Source organism: Stegostoma tigrinum, chromosome 17, assembly GCF_030684315.1.
Source record: "Stegostoma tigrinum isolate sSteTig4 chromosome 17, sSteTig4.hap1, whole genome shotgun sequence".
NCBI lineage: Eukaryota > Metazoa > Chordata > Chondrichthyes > Orectolobiformes > Stegostomatidae > Stegostoma > Stegostoma tigrinum.
In genome coordinates, this window is record NC_081370.1 from 43,679,158 (window position 1) to 43,695,452 (window position 16,295).

The following is a 16,295-nucleotide window of genomic DNA, read 5'->3' on the forward strand; positions in this document are numbered from 1 at the left end:
ACTTATCTTCTCCTCTATCCATCTTCGATCCACTTCCCCCTCTCACCCTATTTATTTCAGAGCCCCTTCCCTCACCCGCTTTTTTGATTAAGGATCTAGGCCCAAAATGTCAGCTTTTGTGCTTCTAAGATGCTCCTTGGCCTGCTACGTTCATCCAGCTTCACACTTTGTTATCTCGGATTCTCCAGCATCTGCAGTTCCCATTAGCTCAGATGTTAGGCTACACTGGTATTGGAGAAAGAGTTGTGCTTCCTTATACAGGATTTAAGATGGAAACATCATAAAAGGTGGATTACCTGTGTGGCGTGGTTCTTAAATATGTATACATCTGCACAGGATATTTGTATTTGCAGTGAAGTTTGAGTGTTGGGATGTATGTGGTCTCAGAAGTATTTCCTTTTGGTTCCTCTCCTAATGTGTAGGCTGTGAAGGGTAGTCCTACTAAGCGCTTGACAGGATGCAAAGCTGAACTTTAAAAATGGCACTGGCACCAGTATTTCTGCGATGTCCTGACAGTGGCGAGCACTTCTGCCACTGATGAGAAGGAAAATAGTGCAGGCTTAGCACCAGTCGATGTAGTGCATAGTTAATGAGGAAACTTGTAGGGAATAGTGTGAGAAAACTTGTTCATGATCACAGAGAGACAATCTTTGTGAACTCAGCAAAATTGACACAGTTAACATTTGGTAAAATTCAACCCTCTATTACTCTAGCTATTTCTTTTAAGTCCCATGGACTCCTGGGAACATATTGGTCTTCAGCTCTTGTCATTTTTCCAGAATTTTCCTTTGTTCACCTCTAGATTCACATTTATCTTCCTATACACTCTGTCCCAAATGTGATTTGTTATTAACTGAGAAATATCAATATCAATGGTTTAATCCAATATAGTGTAATGAACAGTCAAAGGAAAATGTATAAAACTCAAAAAAGGCAAAGTTCAATGAGATAAAAAGGAATTTGGGCTCAAGTTAACAGAATATAAAACTGTTGGTAAACACATGCCGACAGAAATCCCAATGGATAAATAGAGATAGCAAAATTAAACAGAAATTTAAAAAGAAAGACACAATTAAACTAAGACCAACAATACTAAAGAAATATATTATAAATAAAGAAAACATTCTGGAAATGAAGAGAGAGATTAGAGAACCAGCAAACAATTATGATATATTTTTTCAAAGGTTTTAATAAAAAAAATCAAGGCTGTTTTAAGTTTCCTGGGATTTTTTTTCAAATGTTTGGAATAAAGGGGAACCACTTGAGTTTGAAAGGGGGATTTAGTAGCGGATCTTGAGTTTAAATAATGGGGATATTATGTAAAAACCAAAGATTGAATGATTTTTTTTTTAATGTTCCCAAATCTTCTGTTAAAGACATCACTTACCAACTTGGCAGTATTCAAAATAGAAAAGTCAAAATCCTGGAACTTCCTAACAATACTGGGTGTGTATCTCAAAGATTGCAAATGTTATATCCTTCAAAAAAAAGACTAATCAGTTAGCCTAATGTAGTTGTTGGGGAAGCTTTCAGGGACAACAAGCTGGGACAGATAGTCTTGTAAAATGAATGCTTAATACAGTGAAACCAACATGATTTTGTTAAAAGGCAAATCAAGTTTCATTAGTTTGAATGGGTTCTTTAATGAAGTAATGGAGAGTGTGGCGCCATTGATTTCTAAATAGTCTTTCTAAAGGCATTTAATAAAGTGCAAGTCTATAATAAGTCATAAATGTCTTCACCAAATTAAAGTCAATTGAATTATAGGGTCAATGGAAGTGCACATGCAGGATTGGCTACAGAAAACAGAGAGCAGTGTTGAATTTGTGGCCCTTTAGGCATAGAGAATTGTACTGTGGCATTCCAGGTGAAGCAGCGATTTACCTGCACTTCATTCAATCTCGCCTACTATACTTGCTGCTCGGAATGTGGTCTCCTGTACACTGGGGAGATGAAAAGCAAGGTGGCTGACCACTTTGCCAACACCTCTGTTCTATCTGTAAAAACTGACGCCAACCTTCCAATTGCCTGCCATTTCAACACATCACTGTGTTCCAATGCCAATATTTCTATCTCATGTCTGCTGTAATGCACTAGGAAGCTTTAGGAACAAAATTTTTATCTTGGCCTGGGTACCTTACAGGCCTCAGAACACAATAGTGAATTTAACAATTGAGTGTAAACACCTTGTTCCATATTTGTTACCGATCCAAACACTGCCAAGTTCTATTCACCCAGCACAGCAATAATTTTCAATTGTTCACACTTCCCACTCGCACCCATTCTGCCTTCGTCTATCTCCTAGCTTATCATTAGCAATCCCTTTGCTTCTGCTTTGTATTAGATCTCTCTGGGTATGATCTCCATCTAATTTTCTAACTCCTTTCCCCCACCACCTGTTATCAGCATAAACACCAACAATTCCCAGCTGCTTTCAATTCTGTCACTGGATTTGAAACATTAACCCCAATTTTCTCCCCACAAATTCTATTAGACTTGCAGTGTTTTTCTAGCAGTCCCATTTTAGTTTCAGATCTCCAGCACTCACAGCTCTTTTTTTTTGATACATGTTTAAAATTATTTAAGATATATTTAAATTTATGGTAGTCCCTGACTTTATTTGTACTTAGTTTTCTAAACCATAATTTCAAAGTTTGCAGATGACACAAGAGTTGGAAAATTATTAATTGGGGATATTTACAGACTTCAGAGAGTCACAGACAGTTTGGTAAAGTGAGCAAGAAGTTTGGCAGATGAAATTTGTTGCAGCAAGTGTAAAGTAATTCATCTTGGTAGAAAGAATGAGAACAGGGAATACAAACTAAAATTTACAGTTTAAAGTAGGTTCAGGATGAGAAACCTGGTTGTGTACTTAACCTCCTGTCTTGGAAATATATTGCCATTTCTTCATTGTTGCTGGGTCAAAATCCTGGAATTCCCTTCCTAAGGGCACTGTAGGTCTACTTACAGCACAGCCAAGAAGGCAGCTAACCACCACCTTCTCAAAGACAACTAGGGATGGGCAATAACTGCTGGCTAGCATGCAACACCTACATCCCATATTTGAACAAACAGGGGCATTGGAGGGTGAATATCTAAGGTTTTTTTTCCTAAGGGAGTGGAGTCCAAAACTAGAGGGCATAGGTTTAAGATGAGGGGGAAAGATTTAAGAAGGATCTCAGGGGCAACTTCTTCACCCGCAGGATGGTGCAAGTATGGAATGAGCTCCAAGGGAAGTTGTGGAGGCTGGTAAAATTACAACATTTAAAAAGCATCTGGATGGGTATATCAATAGGATAGGTTTAGAGGGATATGGGCCAACTACTGGCAAAGGGACTGGATTAATTTAGGATATTTGGTCAGCATGGACAAGTTGGACCGAAGGGTCTGTTTCCATCCTGTACAGCTCCATGACTCTTATATTTCTCCTCCAGAATCATAGATTAGGTAATTGGTATTTAATTTACTGTTATCCCTGAAGTCTCCAATCAACATTTGACATAACACCACGTCTATGCATAGACATGCACTTAGGAGGCAACCATACTTTTCAGGACCTTGGAGAGAAAAGAGAGAGGTTGGAGGTGGGGCAGAGGGACAAAGGTTAGATTTTAAAGGAAATGGATAATGACGTTTTAAACTTGAAGATAATTCCTACCCACCCACCCCCGCCTTCTAAAAGATATTTATTTATTAGCAGACACTGACTTACAATAAAGATTGGGGACCTAGACATATTTCGCAATAACCTGATGCCCCGCGCGTGCGCATTGCGAAGACAAGTGTTGGTCGAATACATTGCATCGGAACAAAGCTAAACCAATCAGCGCTGGCTGCATTATATCCAAACGCGAGACCGGAACCAGCGCCCGGCCCTGGTCAGTGGCCGAAGTTGTATCAGCTGGTTGCGCCCCGCTTGTTTTGGAGGTTCTGCGCTTTGGTGCCGTCTCTCAATTAAACCGGAGCTTTCCGAAACCAAAATATCAGGGGACAACACTTTAATAATACCAGCTACTGTCCGAGAGCTTTGAAATTCTCCCCTCCTTCGTGTTTACCCCTTCCCTCACGTCGGGGCTTCATTGATCAGGTGAGTGTGGAGATTTGTGCGGGTGGGATGAGAGTGAGAAAGTGCGTGTCGCATTTAGCACCGCCTTATTCAAGAGTGCAAAGAAAGGCAAGGATTTGGGAAATGCCCATCTCGCGTTCCTGACCACAACTTTTCCTCAAAAAAAAAGAGTTCAGTATAGACAGTACAAACAACTGCTGCTGAGAGGCCCGAAAATCACTGCCGTTTCCGCCAATAAGGCATCCCTTTCCCTCAACCACGCAATGTAGAATGGAAATGGCGTGCATCCACGCTGTAGTCTTCCCGTAATCTCTAACGACTAAAATTTAGGTGGAAGTGAAAGGTGGTAGTTTTCGAGAGTGCCCGGAGTCTCGACAACCTTAATAAGATATAAAGTAGTAATTACTTCGTTAAAAAGTCCGAATATGAATTTGAGAATGCACTTGCAGTCCAGAACTTAGCATTCCTGCATAAGTGATTTTGGTTTCACGTTAATGTTGTACCTTGGAACGTTAAGCCGACATTATGGCACGAAGTGACATTCTGAATAAAGTGGTGAGATTGTTGTGACTCCGGGTTCAGATTGCATTTACACTGTTGGTGCAGATAAGTGAAACGTCTTCATAGTTGTAAGCATTATTTGCATACCCAAGATTTAAGTCTGCTTTTTGATCCTTGTCCACGATTTTATCGCCAGTTATTTCCTATGGGCTACCTTTCTTTTCTATTTGCTGCAGGCACCCTTCTCTACCTTACATTTACCGTCACCAGAATGCGATCTGGAAAAAAAGGCCCTTAACTCTGACACTTTATCCCGCAAAATTAATGCTCAATGAAGAGCTAGAATTGCTCGAGATTGTAGCTTTTTCCTTCAGTTGGAGTTAACTCGAATATATTAATATGCAGCAAAAAAACTGCTAACTTTTTTTTCGACCAGCTGCTACCCCACCCCCATAACGAAGACAAATCAAAGGAAATGAGATGGGGAATTGAGACTGAACCCTCCTTTCTTACCTGTTTGCAGAATACCACTTCCTCTGGATGTATAAAGAAAAAGTACATTTTATATTTGAGGGTTTTCTCCAACTGAGGAGGCCCAAAGAGCTTTACTGATAAAGATTCTTTTTTGAAAACTCTTTATTGGTGTAATGATGAAGAACTCAGTGCCCAGTAAGCCCTCATAAACATCCATGAAGTAAATTTTCAGAACATTTTAAAATGCTGATTGAGAAATAAATGTCAGCTAGACCATGGAGGAAAACATAACATGTAACTAATATGTGGATTCATTGAAGGACTGAAACTGCAAGACAGTTGCAAAAGATGCAAATAGCATGATATGCATAATAAATTGGTCTTCTTTCCCAACGAATGCAACTGCTGTAATCAGTGTCAGGAGTAGCTTTTTGTAAAAGCTCTGCTGTGAGCTAACATAGATGGATATTGCCATAAATTCATACTGCACAATGTGCATTAAAGTTACTTTTAAAATTATTTTCACTGTTAAAATTACACATGTCCTTTTAAAAATACTTTCATTTTCTGGTAGGGAATTGAATAAGCATCGAAAACGAAACCATAAATAAAAAGCCATGCTGAGAGAGTAAGATTGGAATTAGTTAAATAGCTCTTTCAAAAAGCTGATGCAAACATAACAGACTGAATGACGTCTGAATGTGTCATGTTTATGATACAATAATGCATAGATTTGTCAGATATTAAAATGACCCATGAATTGCTGCTGGGAAGGAAGGAAAATTTTCAGATTTTACACTGAATTGGTCCAGTACTAAGTTTTGTTTTAAACATTTAGCTGTCGCACTCTTCACTTTTCTGATTGGAGGAAATAGTTCCTCTGAACTTACAATATCAATCCTTGGAGCCATGTTCACAATCTAATTGAATGATGAAGTAATCACAGAGGCAGAATTGCCTACATTTGTTCCTGCGAAGTTCTAAAGTTTTTATCTGGTTACTTTTATTCTGAGAACAGTGAAAAGTGACATTGAAAAATATTGAAGGAAATTCTGAGATAACAAGTTCTAGAGCTGGTTGAACACAGCAAGCCAAGCAGCATCAGAGGAGCAGGAAAGCTGACGTTCCGGGTCGAGACTCTTCCTGCTCCGCTGATGCTGTTTGGCCTGCTGTGTTCATCCAGCTCTACACCCTGTTATCTCGCACATCGGCAGTTCCTACTATCTGTTGAAGATAATTCTGTTTTTTTTGAGTTGTCAATCAAGTTTTAATGTTAATGCAGTTCCTTTTGTTGGCAGGAGTACAATCATGATCCATTTGCTCATGTCCATCACTCAGCTGTCTATACTTTCCAGTGGGTTAGCACAGTTTCCTGACATGTCAGAAGCACGAGCCAGTCATACTTCAGAACTCCAAAGAAAAGGTAATGTTTGTATGAATAATGTGTTATATAATGTGTTAATGATGACCGTTCTCCCTTTTCTGCGGAAGAGCAAGGGAATTATCCTTGACGTGTTGTACAATATTTATCTCTCAACATCACACAAAACTGATCAACTGGTCACTTTCACCTTGCAGTGTGCCATACATTACAATAAAGACCAGATTTCTAAAGTACTTAGAACATAGAAAAGTACAGCACAGTACAGGCCCTTCGGCCCACGATGTTCTGCCATGGAATATTCCTAATCCAAAAATAAAATAACCTAACCTACATTCCCCTCAATTCACTGCTGTCCATGTGCGTGTCCAGCAGTCACTTAAATGTCACTAATGACTCTGCTTCCATGACTACCACTGGTAAACTATTCCATGCGCTCACAACTCTCTGGGTGAAGAACCTCCCTCTGACGTCTCCTCTGTACCTTTCTCCTAACACCTTAAAACTATGACCCTTCGTGGCAGTCAGTCCTGCCCTGGGGAAAAGTCTCTGGCTATCCACTCTATCCATGCCTCTCATTTACCTTGTACACTTCGATCAGGTCACCTCTCTTCCTCCTTCTGTCCAGAGAGAAAAGTCCGAGCTCAGTCAACCTCTCCTCGTAAGACAAGCCCTCCAGTCCGGGCAGCATCCTGGTAAACCTCCTTTGCACCCTCTCCAAAGCCTCCACATCTTTTCTATAATAGGGCGACCAGAACTGGACACAATATTCCAAGTGTGGTCTCACCAGGGTTTTGTAGAGCTGCAAGCAAAACCTCGCGGCTCTTAAACTCGATTCCCCCTGTTAATGAAAGCCAAAACACCATATGCTTTCTTAACAACCTTATCCACCTGGGTGGCAACTTTGAGGGAGCTATGCACTTGAACACCAAGATCCTGCTGTTCCTCCACACTGCCGAGAATCCTGCCTTTAATCCTATATTCAGCATTTAAGGCCGACCTTCCAAAGTGCGTCACTTCGCATTTATCCAGGTTGAGCTCCATCTGCCATTTCTCAGCCCAGGTCTGCATTCTGTCAATGTCTCGCTGAAGCCTGCAATAGCCCTCGATACTATCAACGGTACCTCCAACCTTTGTGTCATCAGCAAACATACTAACCCACCCCTCAACCTCCTCATCCAAGTCATTTATAAAAACTACAAAAAACAGAGGCCCAAGAACAGAGCCCTGCGAGACACCATTCAGCATTGAAAATACTTAATTGGCTGTTAAGAGTACTGATGACTTGAGGTCATTGAAATTACCATGTAAATATAGTTATTCACTTTTTCTTCCTTCTTTCTTCAATTGATCATGAAACAGTTATCAAAATTAATACTTTTGTCCTGCTTTGAAATACATTTTGATGTAGCATGATAGGTCAATTTGGCTTTTCTTCATCTTTGCACATTTGCTGTGCATTTCTGGATTTTTATCATTTGCTCTCATGCCAGGAAATTGAAGACAAAAGAACATTTGGGATATGCTCAGCACTTCAGGCAGCATATGCGGAGAGAGTAAATATTTCAGATCAAATAGACTTTTCAACCCAAAATGGAATTAATTATGGTACGGAGGCAGGAGAGTTGAATGGGAGAATAAAGGAGGCTCTGTGATAAGATATTAATCGCCAACAGACATGATGCTGCAAGGAGAAGGGATATGTTAATTGGCCCACGTTCTTGGTTGTCATTGACCAGAAATATAACTGGATCATTCATATGTATATTGTGGCTACAGCAGCTGGTCAAGAGGCTGGGAATTGTGCAGCAAGTAACTCGTCTCTTGATTTTCCCAGAAGTTGTCCAGCATCTTGTAGCCATAAATCAGAAGTGTTATGGAATAATTCCCACTTGCTGATTACTGCAGTTCCATTATTTAAAATACATGTCAACATCATCCATGTGACAACCTTCCCCTCCCACCACCTTTCATCTTATATATAGTATTCGCCTTTCTCCACCATCAGTGCACAGTGGAAGTAATGTGTACCAACTACAAGATAAACTGCATTAACTCACCACTGCTGCTTTGACAGTACCTTCCAATTCCTGAGTAGCTATCACCTACAGAGGAAAAAGAGCAGTGGATGGATGGGTGGACCACTGCATCTAAGTCACACACTATCATGGCTTGGAATTATATCACTGTACTTTGTCTATCCCTGGCGCAAAATTCTTGGAAAACTCTGCAAGCAGTGTCGACTAAAGCAGTTCAGGGTGCAGGCCTGTTGGTATTGGATGTTGGTACATGGGGTAGGCAGGAGAAGAGAGCAGAACCACCAACTACTGCTGTCTGAGGAGATGACAGTAGTGGTTATAATATGCAATAGTTGAAGTGAATGTAGAATTTGGAAGGCCAAAAAGTACCTCACTAACAGGAACAGTGCTGTTCCTTGACCTTTGGTTGTGCTTCATAAGAATATTATTGGTGGTTTAGTTCAGAATAATTTGGAAAAATATTTAAAATATCAGGCAACCAGAAGCTCTGGGATATGCTTGTGGACGAAAAAGAGGAGTTTATGTAGTGGTGATATAATCTGTTTGGCCTCTCCAGTATAGTGAAGAGTGTGTTGTGAGAAGTAAATCCAATATATTAAATTGAAATGAATTACAAATGAATTGCTACTTCATGTAGAAAGAGGTGTTTGGAACCATGGATGGTAGAAAAGGAAATAAAAGATCAGAGTTGTATCCCCTGTGCTCATGCGACAAAGGAAAGGTGCTTTGGGGACGACAGGGGAATGGTCCCTTTTGGAATTCTGAAAGGGGAGGGGAGCTGAAGAAACAGCAACTGCATTTTTGGTAATCTTTTTATAGTGCTCAGCTCAATGTTAAATTTACCAATTTTACATCATAAACTCTGTCCCTTTATTTGGCAAGCAGCTATTAGTGATGAGATTACTATTCTTTTCATTCACTTCCCCTAAATACATCTTTTTATTTATTTAATTTTATCCCTTTGCTTGTGCCATTGCTCCTTTCATTATTCAATGTCCCTTGTCTTCCACCCTATCACAAATCTTCCTTTTTGTTTCTTTCCCAATCCCTTTTGCTGCCTCTGTACTTGCATAAAGCCTGTTACGGCTGTAATTTTGTTTCAAGTTCTTATAAATAGTCAGTGACCTGAAATGTTGACTCTGTGGGGACAGAGATAAAAACAGATGCTATTGAACTTGCTGGACATTTCCGGCATTTTTCTTTATAGCAAATTTCCAACATCTGCAGTATTTTGGTTTGGCTCTTCAACAAGTTCAGCCTGATGGTTCCAGAGCAATGCTGAGGAAGAGTTATTAAACTTAGCCTCTGTCTCTCTCTTGGGCAGATGTAAAAAAAAACTTGCAGTGCCGCTATTTTGGAAAAATGCTGGGTGTAGAGCCTAAAATTTGGTCAGTGTTTATCCTTCAGGCAGTACGTGTAAAATAAAATCTGATCACTATCTCCTTACTATTTTTAGAAGCTTGTTGTGCAGAAATCTGTCACATATCCAACAATACAGTCATGACAATATTCAATTAGCTTTCAGAACTTCAGGAAGTACTAAGGTCATGAAGGCACTATATTAGTGAAAGTTCTTTTTTTTAAAATTTAAATCTATATGATTGCTGGTAAGCTGTGTGCAGTTCTACACTGGAGACATTGCTTTTGCCCCCAAGGTTGTTAAGAAGGAGTTTAGCATGCATGCCTTCATTGCTGAGACCTTTGAGTTTAGTAATTGAAACATTATGTTGAGGTTGTGTAGGATTTTGGTGAGGCCTCTACTGCAGTATTGTTTCAGTTCTGGTTGCTCTGTTAGAAGAAGGATTATTAAGCTGGAGAGGGTTCAGAAGAAATTTTAGGGTGTTGCCAGGAATGGAGGGTTTGACTTATAAAGAGAGGTTGGATAACCTGGGACGGTTTTCACTGCAGTATAGGAGGTTGAAGGGAGGCCTCACAGAAGTTTATAAAATGAAGAAGGCTGCACACAAGGCGAGTGGCAGGTGTATTTTCCCTTGGAGGGGATTTCAAGACTAAGGAGCATATTTTTAAGGTGAGAGGAGAAAAAAGTAACAAAAAGATGAGGGGCAATTTTTTTTTCACACTGTTGTTTGTATGTGGAATGAACTTCCAGAGGAAGTGGTGAATATGAGTGCAGTTACAAATAAGAAATATTGGGAGGGAGACAGGCTGAGTGCAGGTAAATGGGACTAGTTTAGTTTGGGATTATAGTCAGTGTGGATTGGTTGGACCAAAAGATCTATTGCTGTGCTGTATGATTCTATAACTCTATAAGTCATAATATTGACTCTTTCATTAGAAGATTGTGATGCCGTTTTGTATAATTGCAAAGAAGTATTAATCGGAAATGTGGCCAACCTTGCTGTATTTGCATCGATATAACAGAATTCTGTGGCAATAAGTGATGGAAATGGCTTTTCAAAACAAACAACCACTACTTTCTTCTGAAAATAGAAGCAGTGTGTGGAGTGTGAAGCGTTATTCTGATGTGTTGTAAATATAGGTGAACACCACTTTGAAAGTATTCCACAAATTTTGCTTCCAAGAATCCTTGAATTCAGAGGTATGGAAACAGGGGGTACTGAAGCTTTTAAGATCTGCCTGCATTTTGACAGTAAAATACTAGGAGTTGCACTAGCTAAATCCCCATTATTTAATTGGCTACGGAGAGCGTTGGATACACGTGAAAATTCCTTGGTGTTCGAATTATGATGTAAGTTGTGTGTTACATATTTCTTTATTTGAATTTTGAGTTCGTGACATGTGGCTATCGGTCTCTGTGTATGCAGCAGTTTAATAATTAGTTTGTCAGGCTTTTTGGATCAAGAATTTCTTTTACAAGAAATAGGTATGAAAGTGTGTTTCTAGACTTCTCATGGGAATTTGTATTAACAGAGTTTTTAACAGTGGACTGGATAAACAATGAGGACCATTAGCCAGCTTCTAGTTATAACAATCCAGAATTTTTTTTCTGGCTTAAAGAAATCGCCCATAGCTTAAAATCTTTAGGTTTGAGTTCACAGAGAGCCTGGTGGACATAGTTGTGTAAAACGGTTAGTCCCAAAGAAAGGAGATATTTCTTGCCAGTTCAAAACTCTTCATACTGAAGTAACCTGTTTAGTTTTAAACTTTACAAAATAGGAGTGTTTGGTTACAACCCTGAAGGGGTTATTTGAAGCTGAGAAAATCTAAGTTCAGTTGTATGAAGGCTCAAAGAAATGGCTGTGAAATTCTCAAGACTGAAAATGGAAAGCACAGTCAGGTCAAACTCTGTACATGTGGTGAAGAAGGGAATTTATCTGGTGTTTGAATACTGTAAAAGAGTGCAGATAGATGTAATATTGTATTCTACTTCGTAATTTGAAGTCATTAAAATTGTATATAATTAGTCTGTATTTCTTCTATTTTATCTTAATTAAATTTACAGAACAAACTCTATCATATTGTTCTAATCAAATCTGCAGTGTTGCATGCGTGTGTTTCAGTGAAAGACCAGCCCGTTAAATAAAACAAAAAATGCTCTATCAGGCCAGATTTCAGTGTGGGTTTGTGACTTGTCCAATAATAACATCAGCTGGGATCACAGTCAGCCAGCTGAAACACGACGTTGTTCATTTGGGACTGGGCTCATTTCTCTTGAACGGTTGAAATTTGGAACTTAACGTCCAGGGAATTAAAAGTGTAAACCACAGCACACCTTCACATTCAGGTGCTTTTTTTTAAATGTAAGACATACAATCAGGACTGGGGACACTGGACAGATGTTTTCAACTGTACTGTTAGGGATATATTTTTCAGAACATAAATACGCCGTTTATAGCTTATCTCACTTACCCGTCTATCGCCGTATATTTTAGTTTATCCTTTCTAGAATGGCCTGTTTAATGCTTCAGTGACCTATTAGTCTTTTGGTGGTGAATAAGATTTGTATATCCACCCTCTGAGTGCTAACTTGCTCAACTTATTTGAATACTTGATTGGAGCTTGGGTTAACTTTGTCAGTTTACCTCCATAATCTTGAATGTTTAATTGGATCTTTCCACATTCCTTCCCTAGGGGAAAAAAAACTCTTGGAATGAACAGTGAGAGATTTCTGGGGAGTCCGAAATGAGAGAGAATTTATTTAAAACACTGACCTCACAGGTCAGAAGAAGTTGAGGGTTGTTAGAGGAAAGATGCTTTCAAATAAGGACTGGTTGGAGCGGGGAAAATTAGATAAATAGTTCAGCAGAAGATAGCTTGCAGTCAGGGAGAGCCAAGCACTGGATTTGTTTTAGATTGCTCCTTCGCAAAGTGCTAGCACAGATACGGGTAACATGACTCTTGCTGGTTGTAAGCTTCAACAGTTGTATATGTGTATTAGCATTTTACTCTTTGCTCATGCTGATTTTGATTTTATTTTGAATTTGACAGCATTTATTAAGGGAAATGAAGCTCGAAATTTCCTGGGACGACGTCTTCTGTACAATCAATGGGATTTTGAAATTTTTACTCAAGGAAATCTTGAACGAGAATGTATCGAAGAAATATGTAGTTTTGAAGAGGCACGTGAAGTTTTTGAAGACGATCGGAAGACAGTTGAGTATTTCCCCTTATATAGTGACTGGTCTAAATTATTTACATTATATGAAGCTATATCACTATCAATACTACTTACTTGGTTCAGAGACAAAAAAAAAGTTCTGAGGAAGGGTCACTCGACTCGAAACGTGAACTCTGATCTCTGTCCGCAGATGCTACCAGACCTGAGCTTTACCAGCAATTTCTGTTTTTGTCTCTGATTTACAGCATGGTTTTGGATGTGAGTTTGCTCGCTGAGCTGGAAGGTTCGTTTTCAGACGTTTCGTCACCATTCTAGGTAACATCATCATCAGTGAGCCTCCGACGAAGCGCTGGTGTTATGTCTCGCTTTCTATTTATCTGGTTATGTTTCCTTGGGTTGGTGATGTCATTTCCTGTTCTTTTTCTCAGGGGATGGTAGATTGATTTGGAGCCCATGTGTTTGTTGATGGAGTTCCGGTTGGAATGCCATGCTTCTAGGAATTCTCATGCGTATCTCTGTTTGGCTTGTCCTAGGATGGATGTGTTGTCCCAATCAAAGTGGTGTCCTTCCTCATCTGTATGTAAGGATACGAGTGATAGTGGGTCATGTCGTTTTGTGGCTAGTTGATGTTCATGTATCCTGGTGGCTAGCTTGCTGCCAGTTTGTCCAATGTAGTGTGTGTCACAGTTCTTGCAAAGTATTTTGTAGATGACGTTCGTTTTATTTGTTGTCTGTATAGGGTCTTTTAAGTTCATTAGCTGCTGTTTTAGTGTGTTGGTGGGTTTGTGGGCTACCCTGATGCCAAGAGGTCCGAGTAGTCTGGCAGTCATTTCGGAAATGTCTTTGAAGGGGCGAGTGGTTATGGTTTCTGAGCCCGTTTTGTCTGTTTGTTTGGGTTTATTGCTGAGGAATCAGCGGACTGTGTTCATAGGGTACCCATTCTTTTTGAATACGCTGTATCGGTGATTTTCCTCTGCTCTGCGTAGTTCCTCTGTGCTGCAGTGTGTGGTGGCTCGTTGGAATAATGTTCTAATACAGCTTCGTTTGTGGGTGTTGGGATGGTTGCTCCTGTAGTTCAGTATTTGGTCCGTATGTGTTGTTTTCCTGTAGACGCTGGTTTGAAGTTCCCCATTGGCTGTTCGCTCTACTGTGACATCTAGGAATGGCAGCTTGTTGTTGTTTTCCTCCTCTTTTGTGAATGTTATGCCAGTAAAGGGTGTTATTAATGGTCTTGAATGTTTCCTCTAATTTGTTTTGTTTAGTGATGACAAAGGTGTCATCCACATAGCGGACCCAAAGTTTGGGTTGGATGATTGGCAGAGCTGTTTGTTCGAGTCTCTGCATTACTGCCTCTGCTAAGAACCCTGATATCGGAGATCCCATGGGTGTACCGTTGGTTTGTCTGTAGGTTTTGTTATTGAAAGTGAAGTGGGTGGTGAGGCATAGGTCCACTAGCTTGATGATGTTGTCCTTGCTGATGAGGTTGGTGGTGTCTGGTGTATGTGTCTTCTGTTCTTCTAATCGTGTCATCAGTGTGACATCACCAACGCAGGAAATGACATCACCAACCCAAGGAAACCTAACCAGATAAATAGAAAGCGGGACATAACACCAGCGCTTCGTCGGAGGCTCACTGATGATGTTACCTAGAATGGTGACGAAACGTCTGAAAACGAACCTTCCAGCTCAGCGAGCAAACTCACATCCAGAACCTCAACCTGAGCTACAAATCTTCTCAAAACTCGCTCTTTGGTTTTATTTATTTTGTTAAAGGATTATTAAATTAATACTTAAAAATTGATGGACTGTATCTCCCTTCTCATTTACTGAAGTGAACATGTGCCAATGTATATCATTAATTTGCTGCTATTTTAAAATACTCTGCTTAAATGCTCTAAAGAGTATTATTTGCAAAAAAACACATTTTGTCAATGCTTTTTGTCTTGTATTCATCATGACAATTTACAAGAATGCCAGTGTAAAGGGGAGCAACATTTTCTGCTGTATGAGAAGGGTGTGCTGATGGATTGAATGGATGCTGCCATAGAGAATGCTCAAATTAAATGATGAATGGCAAGTTTTGTCTGAATTTATATCAATCAGGGAATTCCCTGAAGGATGAATCAGAATAGCTGATGTGCAATTTGTTAAGTTGAAAAAGGGGGCAATATACTTCTGTCTACCGAGAAAAATGCCTTGCATATGTGTGCAAGTACAACAGCTTGCAAGCCTCTCTGACCACCTTGAATTGCTTTTCAGCACAATCCTTATCACATTCAAGGTGATTTAGCAAATGTTGTCCAATCTTGGAATCACGTCTAATGTTGGACACTGTTGAAACAGAGACCTGCTGTTTGATATGTTTGTCTAGTGGACTGTACGGCTTATGTTCCTAGCATCACACCATCGTTGAAATTCATACACTGCCTATTTATGTAATACAGCATCTTTTTGGTTTGAAGGTGGGATACTGTTAGTTGCCGATGTGTTGATGCTGTGTAGTAACAGCATGAAACAGTTGGCATCACCTGTTGCTCAAATCTTTTAGCTATCTTATCCTTCTGGGCTAATCTGAGGTAGGCAGGGCAGTTTCAGGACTGAAGATGGTACCCTTATGCTTGTTCATGAGTTTGCATGATACAGTAAGGAATTCTGACCAGGGTAACTTTTTATTTCACAGGATATCTTTAAAACATCATATTTCAACATCCAGCTTGCATGGTGATCAATTAAGCTTGGGACCTATTTATGAGGTTCTTGATAAGGTCAATCTTCTAGTCCATTTATACCCAAATAGATCGTATTGCCATGGGATCCACTGTAGGCTCAGCACTCTCAAACATGTTAAAACTGTAGGATTCCCGATGCGTATATGGACCAGTGAAGATCAGCCTGAGGTAAACAGCTATAGTGAACCTTGGCAAATTTCCTAATGAGCATGTCAAGGAAAAGGAGCTAATTTGACTGCTCTACCTGAAATGAATATGATTAGGCGATGGAGCCCATTAAAACGTCTAAATAAATTCTTACTTAAAACTGCAGCATCAAATAAAGTAAATCTATCCTCTAAATGTCACAAATATGAAAGGGTAGGAGGCTGCGTTTTCTATCAAAGACCTGTTTCTCATGGAGTGCATCAGACCAGGGGCTGCTAGTTTGGTTTCGAATTCCAGTTCAGAAGTGCAGATTAGGTGAATAGTTGTCTTTGTTATGGACCAGACCAAATGCCCTTGAAACATATCAAGGAGATAGCCTAGACCCTAACTTTTTATTTTATTTATTGGCTAATGTAAC

At 39.7% G+C, this 16,295-nt stretch overlaps 1 protein-coding gene across 3 annotated transcripts in view; it reads left to right on the forward strand.

The window, feature by feature from the left end:
* The first annotated feature begins 3,798 nt into the window (after positions 1-3,798).
* Positions 3,799-16,295, forward strand: part of prrg4 (proline rich Gla (G-carboxyglutamic acid) 4 (transmembrane)) — a 43,091-nt gene continuing 30,594 nt past the window's right edge. The window contains exons 1-3 of one of the 3 annotated variants that reach the window (XM_059652124.1): positions 3,799-4,087; positions 6,340-6,464; positions 12,872-13,035. In XM_059652124.1, the coding sequence (XP_059508107.1) occupies positions 6,350-6,464; positions 12,872-13,035 (279 nt within the window). In that variant the 5' untranslated portion in view covers positions 3,799-4,087; positions 6,340-6,349. The remainder of the gene's footprint in view (positions 4,088-6,339; positions 6,465-12,871; positions 13,036-16,295) is intronic. The other 2 variants (XM_048545818.2, XM_048545819.2) reach the window with 2 other exon arrangements.